At 40.6% G+C, this 18114-nt stretch overlaps 1 protein-coding gene across 3 annotated transcripts in view; it reads right to left on the bottom strand.

Moving 5' to 3' along the window:
- The window catches only part of LOC136883899 (PHD finger protein 14), a 319931-nt gene that overhangs the window by 280140 nt on the left and 21677 nt on the right, over window positions 1–18114 (bottom strand). For all 3 annotated transcript variants that reach the window (XM_067156007.2, XM_067156006.2, XM_067156008.2), the window contains exon 4: window positions 1974–2088. In XM_067156007.2, the coding sequence (XP_067012108.2) occupies window positions 1974–2088 (115 nt within the window). The remainder of the gene's footprint in view (window positions 1–1973; window positions 2089–18114) is intronic.

The raw sequence follows: 18114 nt of genomic DNA, 5'->3' as shown, positions 1-18114 counted from the left end.
AGCTCCGTTTTGAGCTTACCAAACAGATGAAAGTCACATGACACTAGGTCGGGACTGTAGGGTAGATGTTGTCAGACCTCCCACTTGAAACGCGGCAGCAGTTCTCTCGTTTGGCGGGCCTTGTGAGGTGTTGCGTTATCGTGTAACAAAATCACACCGGCGCTTCTCTTTAATTGCTTTACACAACCGGTGCAACGTATGACAATACGACGCCGCGTTGATCGTCGTTCCTTTCGGCATGAATTCCACGTGATGTAAATGTTGATTCCCATAGGGTATTAGAAATAATTGTTCCGAATGAGTAAATTTATAATACCAATATAAATGGTCCGTTATTGGACATTATAAATTTTCCAGCTAACTCATTCCTGGTTGCCAGCGTTTCGCCCCCGTGTGCTAGGCTGGGCTCATCAGTTGGTACCTAGCACACCTACCAAGACGCTGGATAGTGCATACCGTGGAGGCCACTGCGTAGGCTAATTGTAGCCACCGGCAGTGCCAATGCACTATGAGAGACATTGTCTCATTATCAAAAATTGATGCCTGCTTGGCCATCAGATGATGTAGATGTTGATTCCCTATGGGAAGTGGCCTCCACGGTATGCACTATCCAGCGCCTTGGTAGGTGTGCTAGGTACCAACTGATGAGCCCAGTCTAGCACACGGGGGCGAAACGCTGGCGACCAGGAATGAGTTAGCTGGAAAATTTATAATGTCCAATAACGGACCATTTATATTGGTATTATGAATTCCACGTGCATGTCCTCCATGTCAAAGAACACTGTCGCCATAACCTTACCGGCCGAAGGTTGAACCTTGGCCTTCTTTTATTGTGGTGATGAGGGGTGCACCCATTCCATTGATGTTCGCTTCGTTTCGGGGGTGAAGTGGTGGACACAAGTTTCGTCGCCTGTGACGATTCGCCGCAGAAACCTGTTGCCGTCTGCGGCATAGCGTTGCAAAAATGCCAGGGAGGATTGGAAACGTCCCTTGTGCTTATCGGTGAGAAGACGAGGGACCCATCTTTGACACAGCTTACGATATCCAAGGTCCTCGTGAACAATGGTGAACACACTGCCATACGGCATGTTCATCTGCGCGGTGATTTCTCTCAGTTTAATGCGCCGGTTCTGTCTAATGATCGCATTCACACTGTTGACCTTTGCACGGGTCCTGGACGTTGTGGGCCTGCCTTCACAATGGTTGTCCGTGATATCCGTACGTCCGGCTTCGAATTGCCGACACCACTTTACGATACCTTGCCAGGAAATGGCCCGCTCCCCATACACAGCACTAATTTCACAACGAATGTCCGTGCAATTCTTCCTTTTGGCCCATAGGAATCGGATTATCGCACGCACCTCATATTTGGAGTGAACGTCCAGTTGACGCGCCATTGCATTTGGCCGCTATTCACACAATACTAGACGAGACACCACAGCGACCTGCCTAACAGACGTGTGGGCAGTGTCTGTCCCTTTCTCCGCTGTGCCACCATTTGCAACACACAGCGGGCAGCTGTGGCGTGTTAGTGCAACTAACCTTTTGATCCACCTACGTACATCCAAACCACTTATTTTCACACTTCAAAACAGATCTTAAAATTCCTTTCGCTATTTGCAATTTGCTTAACGTAGCACCGACACAGATGGGTCTTATGATGATGCTGGGATAGGAAAGGCCTAGGAATGGGAAAGAAGCAGCCGTGGCCTTAATTAAGGTACAGCCCCAGCATTTGCCTGGTGTGAAAATGGGAAACCACGGAAAACCATTTTCAGGGCTGCTGACAGTGGGGTTCGAACCTACCATCTCCCGAATACTGGATGCACTTAAGCGACTGCAGCTATCGAGCTCGGTCATTCTCCCATAAGAGATAGCAAATTCTATATCAGGTTGTTTAAAAGGTAGATTAAACCAATACATGCATATATTCAAACCAAGGTAAAGCATAAAATGAAGGTACAACTTCTCACCTTCATGGACAGTGACTCCACAACCATCACATTCCACAATTTCATTAGCATCATCACTACGATCTCCCAGACAGCCACAACAGATCAGCACTTTCACAGACTCCTTCAAGTCAAACTGGAAAAGATGAATGTCAATTAAATTTAATACCTTAAATTACAAAGGTGTATAACATCTAAATTAGAGCTAACAGAAGTTATAACATAATGTGCCTTTAAACCATGCAGCCATCCTTCATACCCGAACTGAGTAAATAAACATTATCTGACAAGGGAAGCTTTCGGACCTTACAACCACAATCATCAAGAAACTTTCTGAGGCAAACAAGCAATAGACCAAAAAAACTTGTGCGAAGTGTGGCATTTGGCTATCACCAGCTACCTTGTAAACAGTGCTTATGAAAGTAGGGCATTCAGCTTCAGGGTTCACAGTCATAAAGTGCCAAACATACAGTACATGTGAAATATGAGGCATGTAAATGCTGAGATTACGTACAACACATTGAATTTTGAAATATCAAATACTGTACACACCTGGAGGTAGTTAGCAGCCTAAGGTAAGTACAGAAAAGTTTCTCATAGTTACAAAGGTGACAGTGGAGGACTCCTACATTCATAATTTGTCTCACTTGTTCATAACGTCATCGCTGACAAGTTTATGCAATGAGTAACAGCCTCCAAACTCTGTCATGTCAGACAGAAAAATTTCAGCTAGAAGTGAAAGTGTAGCTTTGAGCACCACATTGGTAAAGAGGTACACATCAAAACTGCTCCTTGTTTGTGCGGGAAGGTTCATATCACTACCATCAAACAGAGCATTAACACCGGCTGAAGGAACATAGGCGTCACTGTTGTCTTGTCCAACCTGAAACATCTGCAGTGGCGGAGCATGCTCTCTCTTAGTACGGTCCTGTGTGCAAGCATTGATTTAGTGAAGTGAAAGTGACCTGTGAATGTGTTAGGGCAGTGTATCTCGTTGTGGAAATATAGCATTTATTTCTTTTAAATCCACAAGTTTCGAAGTTAGGTTAGGTATGGCCGGAAGTAAGAAAAACAGAAGAAATGTGGCGCGATCTTCAGCTGTCCAGGGTCAGGGAGCAGCTACGACTCCCACATCACGCTTGTCAACTGTTACCAGACAGCGTTCACAAACACGGTCAACCCTCCACCCTTCTGCTACTCTACCTTCGGCTGAACGCAAGCGCTCTCCCTCGGAGACTGACGGGACCACCACCACCTCGCAGGAAGCAGCGCCATCCCTTCAATCTGGCTCGACCCAGGCCTCACGATCGTCAGCTGTAAGTGAGCAGCTCTCCCTCACACCACCAACTAGCGGCAACACCAACATGCCGAACACAGAGACCTCCTACATCACAGGTAACACTAATTTAACTGAAGACAAGATTGTGACCCTGGTGCAAGGTATAGTGGGGAACTTATTACAAAATAGCGACTTCCTTCAACCCTTGGTAACAGTTCTCGCACAAAAAGTTTGTGAAGAACTAAAAGAAACAATAGACTTCAATTCTAAAGTTATCAGCGATTTAAGAAATGAGTTAAAAGCTCGCGAAAATGAAATTCTGGAATTAAAGTCTTTATTGAATTATAAAATGGACGAAATTGAACAATACCAAAGGCGAAACAGTATTCAAATTTTTGGGTTGCCCGAAGAATCTGGTGAGGATACAACTCACTTAGTGCTCAATGTGGCCCAAGAATTGAAAGTCCCCTTAAGCGCTGAAGACATTGACCGCTCGCATAGGGTTGGTGCCCCTGGGTCTGGGAAGTCAAGGGCTATCATATGTAAATTTGTCTCCTACACCAAGAGATCGGCAGTTTTCCGTGCGAAGAGGCTGTTACGTGGATCCAAGGTGACGATTCGTGAAGATCTTACCTCTACCAGACATCATCTGTTGAAACAGGCAATTTCCATCTTTGGCGAAAAGCAGGTGTGGACTGATGGCACAATTATCGTACTACAAGGGGGTGTTAAACACCGTGTGAGAAATACTGTCGAACTTAAAAAGATCTCTCCTCGCTGAAATTAAATTAGTATGTTCTATTCAGTATTCTCTTCTCTACTTTGCTTCAGGTAATCTAAAACTGTATGTAATTTTATTAGGACCTGTAACTGAATATTAATTTTCTGGAATTTTGCAACCAGCCAAATTCAAGTATGTCTTCTAAACTTAAGTGTTCTGAAATTCACAAAATCATTGAAGATCTATCAGAAACCTATCCCTCTGATTTGAAAATAATTCACTTAAATGCTCAGTCATTAGTTGATAAGGTACATTTCAATGAGTTTTTGACTGCTTTGTTGATTCAAATATTAACGTTATTGCTGTAAGTGAGACATTTTTCAAGGGGTCCATTCCGGACTCAGAGATTAACATTCCTGGCTTTAATCTATATAGAAACGATAGATTGGGCAAGAGAGGAGGAGGGGTGGCTGTGTATGTGAGGAGCAATATAAAATGTAAAATAGTTCACACCTCCCCTGCAGAATATTGTCGTAAGCCAGAGTATATTTTCCTAGAACTTGAATTACCTATAGGTAAAGTATTATTTTCATGCATCTACCGTCCTCCCAATATTGGTTTCATGGATTCGTTTGTAGAGGCGATGTATAATTACGTTTTTCATTATAAATATGTTATACTTGTAGGTGATATGAATGGGCATTTTGGATCAGGGTCCTCGGAAACTGTAGTAATCGATGATGCACTTGACTCATGCAATTTAACTAGAATACCATTTGATGACACATACCATACTGCATACTGCCATTCTAAACTCGATACCATAGCTTCAAATTGTAATGATACCCTTCTTAAATTTGGGCAGACCCCAGCGAGTGGATTTTCTGGACATGATATGCTATATGCTGTCTTCTCTATATCGACACCCAAATATGAAAGAAAATGGATCACATTTAGGGATTTCCGCAGTTTTAATCCTGAAGATTTTCAAAAAGACGTAATTTCCGCTCCCTGGTATGAAGTATTTTCTCAGCGTAATATCGATGATAAAGTCATCAAATTGAATAGTTTAATTTCCGCGTTGTACGACAAGCATGCCCCATTAAAACTAATTCGAGCCAAACACCCACCTAACCCGTGGATAACGTCTACAATAAAGAAATTAATCTCTGCGCGGGACAAGGCAAAAAGAAAGCACATCAAAACCAGGAAACCTGAAGACTTTGAAACCTTTCGCATCTTACGTAATAAAACCAAACTTGCGATCCGTGATGCTAAAGTCAAACACATGCAATCTTTGTTCAGTAAGAGAACAACTCCGTCTGCTCTCTGGGGAACTATAAAATCACTAGGTATTGCTAAGAAAAATTCGCAACATACTTCCTCATTCATATCTGCAGAATTGCAAAATGATTATTTCTTAAAGATCTCACCAGTGAACAATTCTCACAGAATATCCAAAATTATTCATAGTTACATGAACACAAATGAACCTCAACATGATCTCTTTCACTTTTCGTACATTTACCCAGAGGATATAGTCAAGGTATTTAAGAGCATGAATACCACGGCTGTTGGACCAGATGGTATCTCACATCCCCTCCTAATGAACTGTTTGGATATTATCACTCCGGTTATAGCTCACCTGTATAATTTCTGTTTACAATCAGGAGTATTTCCAGCTGTATGGAAAATGGCCAATATAAGACCTGTTCCTAAAGTTCCTTCTCCTCAAAAATTTGATGATTTCAGGCCAATCAGTATTTTGTCAATATTAGGTAAAGGATTAGAAAGGATTGTTTACCAACAACTCACTTCGTATTTAAATACTTATTCTATACTTAACACATTTCAGTCTGGTTTTCGAACAGGCCATAGCACTACGACGGCACTTCTCAAAGTCACCGATGATATCAAGTTTGCAATGGACAGAAAGGAACTAACGCTTCTGGTATTATTCGATTTAAGCAAGGCATTTGATAGAGTTCATCATGACCTCCTTCTGACTAAATTACGTACAATGGGCATATCTCTATCAGCTCTCTCTTGGTTTGAATCGTTCTTGAAAGGGAGATCTCAGCGTGTAGTATTTGACAAACAAAATTTTTCTAAGTGGTCTAGTGTGCATTATGGCGTCCCTCAGGGTTCCGTGTTGGGTCCCGTTTTGTTTTCGCTGTATATAAACGATCTGCCTGGAGTTTTACGCTACACGAGACATCATATGTATGCCGATGATTTACAGATCTATTACCATTTTCCTGTGAATCATGTTGTTGAAAGTATTAGTAAAATAAATCTAGATATAGAAAGACTACATCAATATACACTAAGTCATAATTTACTATTAAATGAAAACAAAACTTCAGCTATTTTTCTAGGATATCGAAGAAACTTATCAAATCTTTTCAACAGGGACATTCCTCCAGTAATTGTAAACGGTTCTGTAGTCAAGTATCAGGTATGTGTTAAGAATTTAGGTATTCTAATGGATAACACTCTGTCCTGGACCTTTCATGCCAAGCACTTGGTCAAGAAAGTGTATGGCATATTGCATCAGTTTCGACGAAACTTGCCGTATCTTCCTTTCTCGGTGAGAAAGATGCTGATCCAAACTATGGTATTTCCTATTTTAGATTACGGCGCTGTAATTTACAGCGATATCTCTGAGAAATATAATAGCAAACTCCAACGTATTCAGAATGCCTGTGTTCGATTCGTCTTCAATATTCGTAAAGACTGTCACGTAACATCTTACTACAAAGCCGCAGAGTGGTTGAAACTCAGGGATAGACGATCATACTCAGCTGCTTGTTTACTTCTGAGAATTTTAAAATCTAATGCTCCCTCATATTTGACCAAGTCCTTTGTCGAGATGAGTCAAGTGCACGACCGGGACAGTAGGTTTACAGCTAACACCCTTCAGGTTCCACAGCATCGTACGGTAAAGTGCAGTAAGTCGTTCATTGTCACTGCCTCTCAATTATACAACGATCTTAAACTATATGAAATTCAGCAAAGTAGTGCTGGAACTCAGAAAAAATATCTTAAATACCGCTACCTTTCCACTTATTAAGCCATGTAAATGAATTTTCACCAAATTAATTAAATAGTACGAAATATCATAATCCCCAAGATACATTTTAGATGCTCAGTTTTACTCTTAATTCATCCTCGGCTTTAAAATTCTTAGGTTTCTGTTTCGTCTTCTGTTCCTTGTTAGTATAGTGTATGTTTATGAAATGTTAAAGTATTATTGTAACCTCCTAGATGTTTAGTTTTTAATCTTATTCTTATATCCTCAGTAGGAAAATGTATCTTACGCTTTTTATGTATTCTTTCATTAGATTCTGTATGTTAGGTGATACATTTAAGTTAAAGTGGCAGTTAGTTACAGCCAAAGGGACCTCTGGCCCTACTTGTAATTAACTTTAAATAAATATATTTCTATTCTCTATCATGAGGTGAAATTTGAGGAAACCATGGTTCTGGCCAGCACCGTTCACCAGTACCATTCCCATCTCTTTCAAGAAGCTTTTTTCTTTTTTTTTGCTTTACGCTGCATCGACACAGATAGGTCTTATGGCGACGATGGGATAGGAGAAGCCTAGGAATTGGAAGGAAGCGTTCGTGGCCTTAATTAAGGTACAGCCCTGGCATTTGCCTGGTGTGAAAATGAGAAACCACGGAAAACCATCTTCAGGGCTGCCGCAGTGGAATTCAAAAGCACTATCTTCCGATAACTGGATACTGCAGCTATCGAGCTCGGTCGAGAAGGTTTGGGGACAATGAAGCATGACAACTATTTCAATATGAAAAAAGAGGACGTACAGATTAGCAGAGTTGGAAGACCGTCACTGCCAGAGAACAGAAGTTTGAACGCACTGGGACAAACGGTACAGGCCTTATTAAAATGTGAGGAAGAAGGGAAGGGGAGTTGATGGTAATGACAGCACCATCCCTTCAGATACTACAAAGCTATGGGTGCACACCAGCCAGTGTTATTTTATCTTGAAAAGTGCTACCTTAGTGTAGCTGGAACATCGACACTTAAGGCCTAATATCACAAAAAACAACCAAAGCTTATTGACAGACACCGGAGAGGAAAGCCTGCACCAGTATATTTGTTTGTGGATACTTTTCCTTTTCACTACGGGGAATAACGATTCATAGAAACTGAAACTGGTTGCCACATTCTATGCTGGAGTCCCTGGTTTATCACTATCTTCGGTTAAGTGTCCGATGAACCGTCATTATCGCACCACAATGTCTGTCCTACTCGAATGACAGCACTGCCATGGACATGTTGCTCCAATAGGTTATACAACACCCATGCAATGTGCCTGTAGATGTACGTTGGAGGTGTGTTGTCCGCTTGGTAATTATGCATCTCCTTATTCACCAGTACAATCTGTATCACAGCATGACTGAACACAATATACTCTACATATTACAGGAACAGGCCCATGACTTGAATCAGACAGCTGAATCAATGGTGATGTATTCAAGGCATGCACAGTATCACAGAATGACATCATGGTGCTCAGATATAGTGTTTTTGACACATTATGACTGTAAATATGGTGGGTGATGAAATCAATTATAGTTATCGCCTTCCTGTGCATGAATTGTACAGCCAAAATGTGTTGGACATAGCAAGAAGCACTGAGCATATTTTGCGCAACAGGTAACAAGAACACGCAAGAAAGTATTCAAACCACAAACTATTTTGAACTACAATCTGCATAAGTTTGGAGTTCGTTTGAGTGATCAGCGTATTGAGTATAGTCTGTTCAAACACAGAACTGTGAAATGGTGGAGAAAATTGTACTGTTTTGTAAATGCTCAATTTTTTTGTGTACCGTGCATATGGTATAGTATTTTTCTAGCACATACCTTCAAATATACCAGTATCTAATTCACCTTCCAAATCATCCACATTGTCATCTATATTAGCTGAACAATCCTCTATATCACACGGCGATAAACTATGGCGGGCCTCTATTTCCACTCACGTGAGCATGGTGAAGTGGCGCAATAACAGTGTCATGAGGAAAAACGTAACCCGTAAAATCTATGGGTTTGGAAGTGAGAGTGTTAAGGGTAGATTACTAAAAGCAATCAAAATGTGTTTATGTTAATCTGGCAGCAGTGAGAATTGATGATAGAATGAGTTCTTCGTTCAAGGTACTTACAAGGGTTAGACAAGGCTATAATCTATCATCTTTGTTATTCATAGTTTACACGGATCATTTACTGAAAGGTATAAAGAGGCCAGGTGGGAATGTAGTAAGCAGTCTGGCCTATGCCAGCGACTTGGTTTTAATGGCAGACTGTGCTGAAAGCCGGCAATCTAATACAACGAAACTCGAAAATAAGTGCAACGAGTATGATAACAAAATTAGTCTTTCCAAGACTAAAGTTATCCCAGTAAGGAAGAAATCTAAGGGGACTGAATGTCATGTTGGGAATACAAAATTAGAAGTCAGCTGCTGGATGAAACTACCTTTACACAGGTCTGTTTTCAGACCAACATTGCTGCAGGGAGTGAAAGTTGGGTGGACTCAGGAGATCTTATTCATATGTTAGAAATAACAGGAAATTAACCAGAATGATCGCTGGGACAAACAGGTGGGAACAATGCCAGGAGGATATATGGAATGAGAATACAAAGCCTCAGTTAGGAATGAACTTGACTGATGATGCTGTATGAATATACTGGCTTTGGTCGTGGGGTCATGTTAGACGAATGGAGGAGGATGGGCTGCCTAGGAGAATAATGGACTCGGCCATGGAGGGTAAGAGAAGTAGAGGGAGACCTAGACGACGAAGGTTAGACTCAGTTTCTTAAGATTTAATGATCAGAGGTAAAGAACTAAACAAGACTACAGAGCTGGTTACAAATAGAGGATTGTGGAGGCATCTAGTAAATTCACAGAGGATTTCAGATAGAATGCTGAAAGGCATAATGGTCTATAATGAAGATGTATGTATGTAGTACTTTGTGATAAGCTGATTTGAGCTGCGGCTTGGTGAGTGCTTAACTAAGAACTGGCATACAACTAAGCCGAGAACATCTTCTGTTTAAACATCTTGTCTTTTGTGTCCAGCTTCTGATCTCCACTTTATGCACTGCTTTCTCATAGGCTGCAATATTTCTCAAACAAACATCCATGAGGTTGCTGTCTATTCAGGAATATCAGTACATTCTACATTAGTGAACCTTGCCATCATTCTCTGTGTTGTGTGAGAGACACTTGGGAACTTTTTTTTTTTTTTGCTAGTGGCTTTACGTCGCACCGACACAGATAGGTGTTATGGCGATGATGGGATAGGAAAGGCCTAGGAATTGGAAGGAAGCGGCCGTAGCTTTAGCCCCAGCATTTGCCTGGTGTAAAAATGGGAAACCACGGAAAACCACCTTCGGGGCTGCCGACAGTGGGACTCGAACCCACTATCTCCCAGATGCAAGCTCACAGCCGCACGCACCTAACTGCACGGCCAACTCACCCGGTCACACTTGGAACTGTCAGGCTCACACTACAGTGAAGGAAGGAGAGAGAGAACTCTGTTTCACTGTGCCAGACTGTGATGTGGACCAGGTTGGCACACAGCACAGGGAAGATTCTTTTCTATTTGCTTTATGTCATACCGACATAGATAGGTCTTATGGCGACGATGGGATTGGAGAGGACTAGGAGCGGGAATGACGCAGCCTTAAGTATAAGGAATAATACAATGACTGAGCAAATGTCATGGGATAGCGGAGCACTGATGCGCAAGTGTGTTGTCTGCGCACCACACGCCCCCTGTGCCAGCGGCAGTTGTATAGGAGACCCTGTGAGCAGTGGTTGTGCACGTGACAGGTGTAACATGGAACATCGTCGTGAGCTGACACCGTTCAAACGGGGTATGGTGTTACATAAAATCAGCTTCATGGTCCATATTGCACTTCAATAGATTCACAACCAAGTATTTATTTATTTTCCACCTAATCGATACAATGATTGCTTAAGGCAACTTAATGGTTAAAAGTGGTACATGTTTCGTATATTATCAACATCTTCAGCCACATAACACTGTTTAGATGAAAAATACATAAATTGACAAAGTAATGCTTTAGATGAAGTGTCCTTAAAATTAACATAAGGTTGACAACATTAAAACAAACAAAAAAAACTCAAGAGAAAATATATAAATTATTTCTACAACTGAAAGCAGTCGTCAAGGAAGCACTTGTAGAATATTCCATAGAGAATATGTCCTAATGAATATTCTGTTCTTAATAATTCATGTTTACGCTATAATAGATAACAGACTCACCGATAGCGAAAAAGTTTTAAATATAATGAATAATTTAATTTGGATTCCAATATAAAATTCACTTTAGAAGAAGAAGTAGAAAGATCACTGAATTTTTTGGACGTAGTCACAAGAGAAGAAAAAGAATTTTCTTTCAAAATACACAGAAAATACACTTTCACACTGACCACTATCGTTACACCCTGAGGCACAGGAAAGATCAGCATATTATAGTTACATTAACAGAGAGTTTAGAGTATTCCTTTATCCAAATCTGAAAGGAATAAAGAACTGTTGTTTATCCAACAACAAGACCTCTTGAATGGTTTCAACAATAACATGAATGATAAAATAATTAATAAATTTTCGGAGAAGCAATAATCTAAATTAGCAATCGAACCTAGTAAAACTGAGAAATACATCAAGTTCACATATAATAATCCAAACATACACGTAATAACAAATTTATTTTAGAGAAAAAATTTCAAAATCGCATTGTCCACCAATAACAACATGAAACAGAGTATTTTCAACCATGATACAATAAATCTTTTGGAAAAAGATACATTTTTTGATTCAGGAATATATAAACTTACATGCTTTGAGTGCAAGAATACATACATAGGACAATCTGGCCGCAATTTTAAAGTAAGATATTTATAACATGTGAATGCTGAAAAACATAGAAGATTCTCAGCTATGGGATCACACATGAATGCCACAGGTCATAAATTTACCAACATAGAACAAGACCTGACCACCATAAAAAATATTAAAAAAGGGCAGCTTAATGAACACATATGAAGATCTATACATTCATCTAGACCAACTTGTAAAGAAAAATGATAACCTTAATGAGGCTGTAGAATATAAGAACCCATTATATTATGAAATTCTAGTATATCTGAAAATGCTTGAGAAAGATCACGAAAAAAGAATAGGAATTTCTCCACCTACAGATAGCCCTACAACTTATTCCTCCTCAGTTAAAGCTATAGGTGACAGCAGGGAGGTTCTTGACACACCTATATCCCCTGCTACTCCACCTCCTCAGGTGCAAGAGCAAGGAAGAACACATCATGAGTATTATACCGGACACAGGACTGTAAAAGAATGACAGGAGTTACTGTTCCAAAGGAACAGACTTAATAAGAATTGACAACTAGGAATTAATAATATTTTCATCTGCATTAGTAATAAGAGCCACATTGTGATATCTGGATTTCTTCATTTCGACAATTACTTATAATTGTAATTGCATTACCTCTGTGAAGGTCGAAACCAGTACTGCTTAGTAACAAGATATAATAAAGTATTGATTAGGTGGACGGTACCCATTCTTTGTGATTGTAATTACTTATAAATTGTATTGTATTCTTTTCATGAATTATTAAGAAAAGAATATTCATTAGGACATATTCCCTATGGAATATTGTACAAGTGTTTCCTTGACGACTGCTTTCAATTGTAGAAATAATTAATATATTTTCTCTTGAGTTTTTTTGTTTGTTTTAATGTTGCCAATCTTATGTTTTTAAGGACACTTCCTCTAAAGCATTACTTTGTCAATTTATGTATTTTTCATCTAAACAATGTTATGTGGCTGAAGATGTTGATAATATACGGAACATGTACCACTTTTAACCATTAAGGTGTCTTAAGCAATCATTGTAACAACGAGGTGGAAAATAAATAAATACTTAGTTGTGAATCGGGGTATGGTGGTTGGTGTCTGACGGATGGGAAGTGCGATTTCGGAAGTGGTGCGGGAATTCAGCTTCACACGATCAACCGTGTCCAGGGTGTATCGTGAATGGTTGAATGCAGGTGTCACTGTCCACAACAGACGAACGACCCGCCGTCCAGCCACCCTCGATGATCGTGACCGGCGACATCTGAGACGGGTTGTCAATAGCGACAGATGGGCAACCGTCCAACAAATCACGGCTCAATTCAACACAGGCCGTGCTAGACACGTCTCCCACTGGACAATCCGTAGGAACATGGGTTCTATGGGATATGGGAGCCTGCGCCGCACACGGGTGCCACTGTTAACCCAACATCATCAGGCACGACGACGCGCATTTGTCGCCAGTCACCTGGGACGGACACTGGAACAATGGCGTTACGTGATATGGTCGGACAAATCACGATTTCAACTGCACCATGCCGATGGGAGGCACCGTGTACGGCACAGACCACACGAAGCGATGGATCCCGCCTGCCTCGAAGGTGTGGTCCAGGGCGCTGGTGTCTCCATTATGGTCTGGGATGCACTTTCCTGGTATGGAATGGGCCCCCTAGTTGTTCTGGAAGAGACTTTGGATGGTATGCAGTATTTTGAGCTGCTCGGAGACCATCTCCACCCATTTTTGTCCTTCCAGCGCCCAGACGGTTCTGCGGTGTTTCAAGATGATAACGCACCGCCACAGCGCTCCCACATCGCCCGGGAATGGTTCCAGGAACATGCAGCGGAGGTCGAACGACTGCCATGGCCACCCAGGAACCCCGATATGAATCTTATGAAGCATATCTGGGATGTCCTGGAAGGCAGGCTCCGTGCCATGGATCCTGCACCCACTAACAGACCAGCATTGGCGGCCACTCTGCAAACGATTTGGTGTCAGCTGCGTCCAGAGGACTACCAGGGACTTGTCGACTCACTTCCACGGCGTCTCACTGCAGTTCGCAGGGCCAGAGAAGGCCCCACACGCTACTAAGTGACTATCCCATGATATTTGCTAAGTCAGTGTATATTAGGTTTATGTTTACATTTTCAAAAAGTGCATGGTCTGGCGGTACATGCACGCTAGGATGAGCAAAGGTTGAGCAATGTAATGGTAGCTTCCACAAAAGGCAATGTTTAGTAGACCTGTTGTGCTTACTACAGACAATGTAATACTATATGTGATGTCTTCCAAGTTTGATAAACTGTAATTAAGAAGTCATAGTAGTGTGTTGGACCATACTTTACTATCCTCATCACCCCAGTCACCTCCCTGTGTTTTGGGATAGAGGAGACACACACCCTGTATAGCCATTTCTAGTGAATTGGCTCACACTAGACTTAGTGTACTCTGGATTAATTGCTGTATTTTCTTGGTCATAAGTGCTTCTTCATTCTTCGTTATGCAGAGAACATGTCACGCATTAAACAAACAACTGAGACTTACTGTCTCCATTAAATGGAAAATTGAGCCACAAATTTGAAAGAAATTAACATTCAAAATATTAATTTGCTTTAGTTCTTCCATTTTGACCCCAATAAAGTGATACTGTGACAAACAAATGGCTCAATTAAACAGTTCCTGCAGTACATTAGATAACACTCAGAAAATGTTTGCCAAAGTCTAGGCCTAATGAATAAACAACCAGCGATCTTTACTGCAGTTTGACTCTCAAATACTATGGTGTAAGTTAATTTATAAATTACATTAAATTACATTAGTCCCAAGGGTAAGCCTCCTCTTTCAATTTTTTTCTTTTCTTCTTCTTCATTTTCCGTTATAATATAATTTCATTTTCCTCCCTTTTCTTTCATTCCAGATTTCAAACTCCAATTGTACCATAATCTGCTTCATTCATCTACGGATTGCCTGAACTCTCCCTTATTCAAGATCACAGTTACTCCTTAACTCATTGCGGACCGTGGACGGCGTAAGACGTTTAAGCTTGCCCCTATGCTGCGGGCCGTGGACGGCGTAAGACGTTTAATGTTCCGCGCCAAGCAATGCTGTTTATATTCGTCATCTATGCATTCTTACACCTTATTCAGCGTTATTACTTGTAGCAGGAAGTTGGTTGACCTTCTTGAGATAACCCTCGCGTTGAGTGGGCTCATGTTTATCTTAACTGTTTTAGCGGGAATATCTCAGCACTTCCTCGCACGTCAAGACGGTACTTGAGATTCCAATGCAGTGCGTGTCGTTCTTACCGAGTGTAGTATAAAGGCTTATAAAACAAAGTTTCTTACGGAAGATAAATTATTAGATATTGTTCACAATGATTATTCTGGTGATGAACTTATTCCTGAAATACTCAGATAGTGAAAGTGACGAGGAAATTCCGATTCCCGAATCCGATTGGCCTATAGAGAAAAGTGAAGTGCCTTATACATATCATCCTAGTTATTGTCCACCCGTTCCACCATTTACAGAGAATTCAAGTATAAACGTTCAAATAGAAAATAAGCAGGATATTTTGAGTTACGTGAGTATTTTCATGAATGACGAATTATATCAGTATGTGTGAGCAGACCAATTTAGACGCGAGTCAAGTGTGGTGCCCCGGCCTTTCACAAAGAATTCGATCATGCAATCGTGGAAACCGATTAGTCCAAAATCCTGATATAAAATGCACTGGACCGAAGACCCTGTTTTTCATACCCCGGTATTTTACAATACAATGTTCCGAAAAATACGCTTCCTTCATATTCTTTCATTTCTTCACTTCGGTGACAGTAATCATTATGCCGAAAATACAGATAGGCTGTATACAATTAGACGTATTTTGAAACCTGTGACACCAGATGTCACATACTAAATATTTACTAGAGGTAAGCACAAAGTATCTTTTTTCTAACATTTATAGTTTAGGAGTAATTGTCAATTGTATTAAGTGATGCACGTCAAGAGGGCCGGGCATGGAAATGGCTGGTCCAGGCATTCAAGTGTCCCGCTCAGAAGCATTCGTGACATTAGTAGACGAATAGGTTTGAATGGCGTTTATAAAAGTAGGAAAGATCACGATATGAAGATAAAGTTGGAATTCAAGAGGACAAACTGGGGCAAATATTCGTTATAGGAAGGGGAGTTAGGAATTGGAATAACTTACCAAGGGAGATGTTCAATAAATTTCCAATTTCTTTGAAATCATTTCGGAAAAGGGTAGGAAAGCAACAGATAGGGAATCTGCCACCTGGGCGACTGCCCTAAATGCAGATCAGTATTGATTGATTGAGCAGGTACTGAACGTGTTAATGAGTTCATCATTGATGTTCTACATTGTATACGTTTTTAATTTTATGCTAGCGCGTGAATGTGGACTATTTCAACTTGTATTCCTTCTGGCATTGTGATTCTCTCTCCTACAGAATTTGCAATTACCGGTGATCACGTCATATCATCCTTGGTTACGTCGTCATGCGCCTTTCGACTGGTTCTATTTGACTCGTACTGTTCAATCAACTCTAATTCAACTTTTGTTTTCGCACAATTGTAAGAACTCTAACGTTAATAATTAATCCACGCTTCACACATTGACGTATATTTTAATTGTCTACAATATCTATTTTTGTTTTTTACTTTAACAACCCCATGATTGTTTTTAACTCCATGTATTTCAATGTATTTCACCATAAATTCTTGCTGTTGATCTGTACATACTGTTACTAATTAAGTCTAATGTTATCATATTACTTTTTATTACGACATTGTTATTCTTTTAACAATTTTAATCACTTAAGTTCAGGGCCCTGACCTTAGCCTTTTTACTAACGGCTGATGATGTTCGCAATGCAGAACGAAACATGTTCCGTTATTTAAGCCATTTTTTAAGACACCTCATGATTATTTTATAATTCAATGAGTGTATTATATTGTATTGAGTAGGTGGTTGTTAATAATAGAATTTTATAATTTTAATAATGGTGGTAAATACCGTATTTTCTTGCATAATTTACGCATCCCAATATTTCTGGGCCCAAAGTGGAGAAAAAGAAAATGTTCATATATTTGACACACTAGCAGCCTTACTATTAGAAAACTGGGCAACGTGCTGTTATCAGCCGGTAGAAAATACCACTGCACTACTTCAGAGAGAGAATTAGCGCAGAAGTGGCTAGTGACTTTCTATTCAAGTCTGGTAGAAACATATTTTGAGAGTGTTTCGGGTATGGGACATGCATTTTCTGTGATCACTAAATTCTTTGTTATTCCAAGTGATACGGAGTGTAAAGGAGTGTAGCAGAGATTGGTTTGATTTTCTAGAGGCCAATACAGAGGCTCTACAATGGATAGCAACTTTGGACATTAAAATATAATGTACTTGCTTTCTTGTTTCTGTATATATATCATACGATAAATAAATAAAGCAATGCATAAAAGGGCATACAGAAAGAAACATCTAAATTAGGGACTAGTTTCCACAACTTGCCAGGTTCCAGGTCTCTTGCTAGCTCTGTAATTCCATTTTAAGTCGTAGTCTTTAGGGCCATAAACACTTGCCTGACGGTTAGGTCTCTCTCTCACTTACTGCTGTTTTAAGGCCCTTGTTAAGGAAGAGAAGCCTAGTTAAAGAGGAATCCTGCCAGAGAGAATGTGTAGGTGTATTCAGGGCGTACCTAAAGATCCAGACCGGACCACAGCCGGAAAGGCTTTGTCTCTGACCTGCACGAGGGAACCACAGCCAGCTAGAAACGTACCGCCTACCCCGGGCAATAAAGCCAGGACTGAATGTCTCAAGGGTAGGGCCGCTGCTGCTCATTCAGATTCGAAAAGAAGACTATATACAGTATATCAACACGAGGCGATATTACTTATTGTTCCTTTATTGCAGCCGGTCGCGTCTTCCCTCAAGTTGGGCAGCTTGAGGTAGACAGAAGATTGTGAGGGAGCAGCCTGCAGAGAAGCAACTTCAGAAAAAAATTTGACAAGAAGAAGAGATAGAATGATAGGACCCATCCTAAGACACCCAAGAGTTGTTCAGTTGGTTTTTGAGGGAAGTATAGGTGGTAGGAACAGTAGGGGTAGACCTAGGTACGAATATGACGAGCAGATTAGAGCAGATGTAGGATGCAATCTTTACGTAGAAATGAAAAGGTTGGCACAGGATAGGGTGGCATGGAGAGCTGTTTCAAACCAGTC

This window comes from Anabrus simplex, chromosome 1 (assembly GCF_040414725.1).
Source record: "Anabrus simplex isolate iqAnaSimp1 chromosome 1, ASM4041472v1, whole genome shotgun sequence".
Lineage (NCBI taxonomy): Eukaryota > Metazoa > Arthropoda > Insecta > Orthoptera > Tettigoniidae > Anabrus > Anabrus simplex.
This window is presented reverse-complemented; position numbering and strand designations above follow the sequence as displayed.